Source organism: Oryzias melastigma, linkage group LG9 (assembly GCF_002922805.2).
Source record: "Oryzias melastigma strain HK-1 linkage group LG9, ASM292280v2, whole genome shotgun sequence".
NCBI lineage: Eukaryota > Metazoa > Chordata > Actinopteri > Beloniformes > Adrianichthyidae > Oryzias > Oryzias melastigma.
Genome location: NC_050520.1, coordinates 4,427,911 through 4,435,641, shown reverse-complemented (window position 1 = coordinate 4,435,641; position 7,731 = coordinate 4,427,911). Strand labels below are relative to the sequence as shown.

The 7,731-nt window shown below is 40.0% G+C and overlaps 1 protein-coding gene and 1 long non-coding RNA gene across 8 annotated transcripts in view; one reads left to right on the top strand and one right to left on the bottom strand.

Moving 5' to 3' along the window:
- Positions 1-1,649: 1,649 nt before the first annotated feature.
- On the bottom strand, positions 1,650-4,679 carry LOC112148015. 2 transcript variants are annotated; one of them, XR_002919567.2, is made up of 4 exons: positions 4,551-4,679; positions 3,445-3,565; positions 2,678-2,761; positions 1,650-2,249 (listed from the first exon to the last, which is right to left on the bottom strand). It is a non-coding gene; the product is annotated as an uncharacterized LOC112148015 (long non-coding RNA). The 2 variants fall into 2 exon arrangements; XR_004948388.1 differs by lacking the exon at positions 4,551-4,679 and adding an exon at positions 4,050-4,172.
- The window catches only part of LOC112148011 (RNA exonuclease 1 homolog), a 10,225-nt gene continuing 7,025 nt past the window's right edge, over positions 4,532-7,731 (top strand). For 3 of the 6 annotated variants that reach the window (XM_024274777.2, XM_024274781.2, XM_024274776.2), the window contains exons 1-4: positions 4,533-4,754; positions 5,631-6,613; positions 6,677-6,769; positions 6,833-7,082. In XM_024274777.2, the coding sequence (XP_024130545.1) occupies positions 4,619-4,754; positions 5,631-6,613; positions 6,677-6,769; positions 6,833-7,082 (1,462 nt within the window). In that variant the 5' untranslated portion in view covers positions 4,533-4,618. Of the gene's footprint in view, positions 4,755-5,630; positions 6,614-6,676; positions 6,770-6,832; positions 7,083-7,731 lie in introns of all 6 variants that reach the window. The other 3 variants (XM_024274780.2, XM_024274779.2, XM_024274778.2) reach the window with 3 other exon arrangements.

Sequence of the window (7,731 nt, the reverse complement as noted above, 5' to 3'; positions counted from 1 at the left end):
GATGTAGATATAGATAGATTTAGATATAAATGTAGGGAAAGATAAATGTAGATGTAGGTAGATGTAGATATAGATAGATTTAGATATAGATGTAGGGAAATATAAATGTAAATGTAGATATAGATAGATTTAGATGTAGATGTAGGGAAATATAAATGTAAATGTAGGTAAATGTAGATATAGATAGATTTAGATATAAATGTAGGGAAATATAAATGTAGATGTAGATATATGTAGATGTAGATCAGGGGTAGGCAACCCAGGTCACACCTGAACCAGGTAATCAGTCATGAGTCCTTACTCATGACTGATTACCTGGTTCAGGTGGGTCGAGCCAATAAGAACTTTCCAGAGCAGGGTATGTTAGTAAACTTGCAGGAAGGTGGAACTCGAGGACCAGGTTTGCCTACCCCCAATGTAGATACAGATGTAGATATAGATAGATGTAGATGCACACACACACACACCCCTGCATACACACATATACACACGCACCCACACACACACACACACACACATATATATATGTACACCCACACACACACACACACACATATAACTCTGCCTAAGTGATTCTGTTGGATCACTTTGCCAGTCCCAAGCCTGGATAAAAGAGGAGGGTATGTTTCTTGAATTTTCTTTTCTCTGTAACGTCACGTCTGGACACTGCTCTGTTGTGCTGCTGCCAGCCCGGTGTCTGCAGGGTAAATGGATCATTAAATCCACCTGTGACTGTCCCATTACAAGAAGCAGACAAAATGGAGGACAGTTTGATAGAGTTTCTACTGCAGGGCGAGGGTCACATTAACATTCACTATAATGCAGGGCGTCTGTCTGTCCAGGGTTTAAAACTACCTGCTGTGAATAGCAGGCTGTCACGTTCTTCTACACGCTACATGTGATTGTGTGGCCTTACAACAGGTTGAACACCTGTTCAAGACGTACCCCGCCTTCACCAGACAGTAACCAGGTTAGAATCCAGCAACTCCATGACCCCCAAAGAGATCCAGCAGGTGAAGAAAACGGATGAATGATAGTGTTGTTATGTGTCAAAGTTACACTTTGTAGGTTGTTGTAACTGTGATTGAAAACAAACTAAACTGTAAACAAAATCTATGCTAGTGTGAAAGCTCTCTCTGCTTGACTTTAGTCTTTCCCAGCCTGATCAATTATTCGTTTTCCAGTCTTCAGTTATCTGTGGAGCGAAATTGGGGCCAATATTATTTGAAACCCAAATAAAACAACTTCAAAAATATTGGTAATTGGAGAAAATATTTGTAAAATGAAACTGTTTGCTATCCTAAAAATAACTTAGTTACTTTCAGCTGCAAAACTCAAAATTTCAATTTCAAACCTTTTATTTTCTTCTGTCAGCTCTTTCTTTTCGAATCTGAAAATTTCATTTTCAAAAACTTTTGGCCCTGTTGTGGCGCATTGGGGCGGGGCTAGCAGGAAGGACCAATCTAGATCGATGAGGGTGGTAACTTCAGTCCCGTTGCTGACATTTTCAGATTTGAACCCGAAAAAAGAGTGAAAGTGAAATTTTGACTTTTGAAAACTAAAAAACAAAATATTTGAAGCTGAAAAAAAAGTTTTTTTCGAACAGCAAAAAGTTCCAGACATTTTACATTTTTTGGCCAAACATCAATATTTTTTTCAAGTTGTTTTATTTGGGTTTCTATGGTGTTCCTGAGGGTTCACAACACAACACATTAACTTGACAACACACAGAACGTATCCAAATAAACCCATAATGAGAAAAAGTAGTCACAAAAGAGCAAGTGGACTCATGGGAACAAAAAAAAAGATCTGCTTTAGAAATCAGAACAACAAACTCATAACAGAACCTGAGCAGAGCTGGAAAAGCCTGCAGAAAACATAGAGCCAAACAGTCCATGCAGAGCAGGGACATCTTCAGCAGCGCTCACTGACCGTCCGTTTTTCAGAACCTGGACTTTCTTAGAGGGAATCGGCATCCAGCTCCATCACAACCTTCTGCAGAACTTCAAAAGTGCACTTCGGTTCAGGGGAGGAGGTGAGGTTTAAAACACATGAGGCCAAATAACCTGGCAGTAACAGAGGCAACACGGTTCAAATCCTGTAGGATCCCCTGACCTTCAGTGACCTTCAAGCACATTGTCACTGTCCTCTGGAGTGTCACTCACATCTGTTGGTCTCACAGCAGATACGGCCATCATGGTCTCTTCAGCTGAGATGTTCCAGATGTTGATGCTCGATTCTTTTTCTTCCTGCACAGTCACAAAAAAAGGAAAAAGAAAATCATACCAAGTAAACGACAGTTGAAAGTGTTCAAGTACGTACTGAGGCAGAGAACCAAAAATGTTTCTGAAGTACTTCTATTTCACCCTAGTATTTTTATGTGAGTTTATACATTTGCTTTATTTCAGTATGTTGTTTAATTAACAGCTTGTTAAATATTCAATTCTGTGAAGTGATAATCAGGTTTTTCTAATCATCCAGTAATATATATATATGAACATGTCAACAAACAATAAAAGCTATTATTCTTTTTACAACAGGACTTACAATAAACAGTCAAGAACAACGGACATCTTTCTTTTAAGATCACCTACCATTTGTTTTTACTTTGTTAAAAATGCAAACATTTTAAGTGACCAGAAATGACTTGCTTTTAAGGCTTTAAAGTTGTATTTACCACATAGATATTTTCGGGATCCTCATCCAGGTAGATGCACAGCTCTTTAATGATGAAATAATGTCATCTTCAGCACCAGCCTACCTGTGAAGGTAGAGGAATAGAAGGGTTTGTTACATTCGTGTAGGATTGGGCGATATATCCATGTCATAGATTAATTAAAAATTTTTGATTTACATTTAGGAAAATCAAGATTTTTTTTCCCCCTTTCTGTTATCCTGGGCTTCCGTAGTTTGGCATAAAGTCAGAGAGAGAACGCTTATTCTGCATGATTTCAGATAAAAATGAGCCACTTTAAAAAATAATGTAATAATTTGTCTAGTAAAAAAAAATGTTTAGAACTTTTTTTTAAAATATCTTTTAGCTAACTTGGCTGGTGAGTCTGGAATTACGTAGATTTTGGTCACCGGGGTTGTGACTTCACACTTGGAGCATTAAACTACACGCAGACAAATCAGTTTGAAGGCTGTTACTATCAAAAGTGTCCAAGCAGAAAATAGGAACAATTATTGCAGTAAAATAAATACACAATTATTAATGTAAAACAAGTTTAAAAAATGTATAATATTTAACAATGATGACCAGTGGGCTTAATTTCAACTAAAATACGTGTTCCACAAATTGTTTATGCTATTTTTATTTTTTACTAATTATAGTTCCTGTTTACATTGTAATCTTCCTCACTTCATAGTCTTATTCTAATTTCAAAAGTTTATACTGCATTACAAAGAATCACAAAAATAATGTACTAAACTAATGATATTTACCTGATTTACTTCAAAGATTGCTGTCCTGGAAGTCTTATATCGCTGGAGTGTCACGGATCACTTTATATCTTCGATTTGCGAATGTCTTTTCCATTTTCATCTTCACTCTGTTGTTCCTTTCCTTGTTGTTTGAAATGACAATGGTTACATCAACAGAAAAAGCATTTTTAATGAATACAAAAAAATACTAATGATAAAATATTCCTTTTTTTGTATGATCACCATTATTTCAATTTTTAATCTCTAGAGAAACACAAATGTATGATTTATAATTGTAACCAATTACTAAGACATTTTTAAACTCAGTATTAAAGGAAGTCAAAGTCTGGTCACTTCATCATGGATACACATTTAACCTAGCATGTTTACAAAAACACTTGTGATGACACAGGAACAGTATGATAACATGTAGTAATCAGAAGCATCACAATAAAATGTGCAGCAAACATATTTCATGGACTGACAAAACGGCAAATTTCTTTTGGCGATTTAGCTAACAGCTAGAGCTAGCATTAGCATTAGCACGAAACTTTTTCATCTCCTCACGTTATTCTTAAAAAATGTTTTTATATACGTCTCTCCTATCCCAAGTAACTATTACCTACAATGCCAACCAAGCACGAAGAGAACAACTTATCTTGTATCTGATAAGTTCTCCAAAATGATGTTCCACAGACGAGCGAAAAAAGACCAAATGAGAAAAAAGCGAACGGAAGTTTCCACTCCTCCAGCTCACTTTTCAATTCTTCATTTTAAAAAAATGAACACAGTAATATTTATTTACGAAATTTAAATATTTAGTTTGGAAAATAAATACTTAGGTCAAAACTTAAAATTTAATTTGCAAACTAAATGTCTAATTAATGAGATTAAATATTTAGTTTGTAAACTAAACATACAATTATAATATAAATATTTAATTTAAAATTAAACATTTAGCCAATAATTGTAAAATTTATATATAAATGAATTAAAAGGGGAAAATATGCACTTGAAAAAATGAAACCTATTCTAAAAAAAAGCAATATAACGAATAACATTAAAATTGGCGGGAAGCCTTTAAAAGGAGGTCTGACGTCAGCTGAAGGCTCCAGGTGAGTCCTTACCTGTCTGATCAGTTCATTAATGCAAGTGTCTGTGCTGTGTCCCGGTGCCGTCCAGTCCAGGTCTCCTCATGTTTCCCTCGTCCAGGCTCTTCGCGGGGATCACGTGTCCAGTCACGCGGCGTGGACGCTGTGAGCGGCCTCATTGTTTCTACGGTCACGCGGCTGCGGAGGATGGAAGTCACGCGACCGTCGTGGATTTAACAGGCAAGTGATGAGAAACAAACCAGGTGGTTCCCGTTAACTCACCGGAGGCGGAGGTCGTTTAAAATGATATTTTTAGTTGGGTCAGGGGTGTCAAACTAAACTCCACAGGGGTCCAAATCCACCACACGGCTTTAGGTCAGGGGCCGGACAGGATAAACATTTAAACAATCTACGTTTTTAAAACTGTAACTTTTTAACATAATTATGAGCTAGATATATGGCATTACCTGCAATATGTAGCTGAAAAAATATTTACATTTTAAAATAGCCTAAATTAGCCAAAACAGCTAGTAGCATGTAGCTGAAATATTAGCTAAACGTCAAATAGCCTTGACTTAAAACATGTGAATTAAATGGATTAAATATTGAATTAAATCATTTTTTTCCCCCCAGGTCAGGTAGTCAGTTCCTTTAGGAGTAACAAAAAGCTACAAAACTTCAAACCTAAACTCACGTGTTGATTTAATTAAATACTATTAATAAGTTTAGTAGTTTTAGATAACTCTTTTACACTGTATTTAATGTTGTTTGTTCAGCTTTCACTTTATCCTGTTTAATATAACAGAATATGTATGTATATTAAGAAAAGTGTCATCTGGACTTTTAACAGTTTAAGTTGAAAACTATTATATTTAAATTTAATGAGAACAGCATAAAAAATGTAATTTAAAATGTTTAATTTCTACCATATTCTTTAAATTAAGGGCACATTTATAAAGAAATGGGACAAAAACTTTTTTTTTCCATTGATCTTAATGGATCATTTTGATTTCTTAAGTCACTTTGGTTCTTCTCTTTTTTTGCATCTGAATTTATTGAATGCACATTTAAAATCTGAAAATCTGCTCGTTGACTGATGGTTTTGTTGGTCATCAGGAGAAGATTCTGACGGTCCTCCTGCGGCTGGTGGAGCTCAGGTGACCCCCGAGGTTTCGGACCAGCACCTCCACGAGCTGGAGAGGCTCAACAAGGAGATCGAGAGCGTGAAGCAGGAGGTGGAGCAGGAGCAGCGGCGGCTGTCCAACTACACGGCGGCCGGCAGCGGCGCGCCGGCGCACCAGAACCGGGGCTTTTATGGCCTTCAGTCTTCTGCGGACCAGAAGAACCCCGTCCAAACTAGGAAGTACTTGGTGGACAACTCCAGGCCGAGAACCGATTTGGAGTACGACCCTTTGTCCAACTTCTCTGCTGCCTTACGCTCATACAGCTCTTCTGGAAAGAAGAGTAAAAAACTCGAGTGCAGAAGTTCCAAAGCTGAAGAATCGGCTCCTCAACAAGTCCAGACTTGTGGATTTCTGGAGGACGCCAGAGAAGACGGCGTTCTGGTTATTGACGAGGTGCCTGAAGACCCGAGTGCTCGGGTTCAGAAACATGTTGGAGGTAAACCTCCGCTGTGCGTGCAGGAGAACGTGAAGATGAGCACGGCGCTCCATTCTTCTCTCAGAACCCCTCAGGAGACCGGTCCGAGTCTCATCTGTGGAGCTGCAGCTCTTTGGTCCTCAGACCCGAACGTTCAGAACCGGAGCCAGGTGGCACCTGAGCAGCCCGGCGGTGCTGAGAAACCGGACCTCCAGCAGCGCCAGACTCCTGAACGAAGCTCAGCTCCTCCTCCTCCGCCTCAGAAACCCCCCCCTGTGGGACCCCAGGAGAACCCGCCTCCCACTTCCACCGTTTCACCGTCTGAAGATTCTCGGAGCAGAGCCGAGCCATCTGGAGACAGAACCGTCATCGAGATCAACTCCAGCCCTGAAGATGAAGAAGACAGCAGCTACCTGGACGTGGAGCTGTCAGACAGCGACCCCATGGAGGAGTGCTACAGGATCTTCATGGAGGCAAACGACCAGCAGCATCTTCAAGAGGTGAGTTCGCTGTCAACAGGATCTGGAGACGATTCGTTTTCTTATAAAATTTCACGTTTTCAGCAGGAAGACGACACCGAGAAGCTGCAGACAAACGCTGGACTTGAGGCGTCTGCAGGAAAAAAGCGGGTCGCCCACGACGCCAAAAACTCAGAGGTAGACGTTACAGAGTGGACTCCTGAGCTCTTGTGGTGGATAAATGTTCTCTGATGTCCTCAGCAGCCGCAGGCGAAGAGCAGGCCGCAGCCGCAGGTGCTGGTTCCTCTCAGGGAGCAGACGGCGCCGGCGTTCGGCCCGCGGGCCTCAAAGATCCAGCAGGTGCAGCAGAGGGCCTCCATGCTGACGGCGTCGGTGAAAGCGGGCCGAGCTTTTGCTTCTGCCATGAGTCAGAGGAGCCAGGAGGAGACGAGGGCGGCGGCGGTGTGGACTCCGCCTCCAGCACACCTGCAGCCTGCTCCTCTGCAGAACAGTAAGGATGTAATGAAGGAAACATTCTGCTTCTTATGCGAACTTCATCTTTTCTATCCGGCGAGGACGCCGCTTGCTATTAATCACCTTTTGATCTTTTTTTTTTTTTTTTCCGACATCACAAATACGATCCCATTCCAACAGCATTTTGTCGTCTGGTTAACGTTATAGTTAAAGAAATCCTCAGGAATTCAGTTTTGAGTTTATTTTTCTTTCTCTATGAAAAAAAAACACAATTTTCATCAGAGTAGATCTCTAAAAAGGCAACAGATGTACGTAACCCTCGTACTATCCTTGGCATGTTTACATTAAAACTGGGTCATCTGGACCCCATAATCCTTCAAAACTTTTTTTAAGGATTTTTTTATCTGTACTTGTGTCTGTTACAGACATGAGATCCACCTTTGTGGAGGGATCACACGTTATCTGGAGCCAATGAGATGGCACAACATGACGTGCGTTTAGAAGGACAGAACTGGGTCGTTTTCCAAAATAAAACTTACTTCAGAATCAGAAAACGGAATAAGTTTCTGTTTTTAATTTGATTTATGGTCTGCAGTCCGGTACGATCCCACTGCTGTTCTGCATCTTTATCAGTTTAAAATTAGTCTGTGGTCGGATATAATGTGGAGTGGGATTGGTATGTGGGA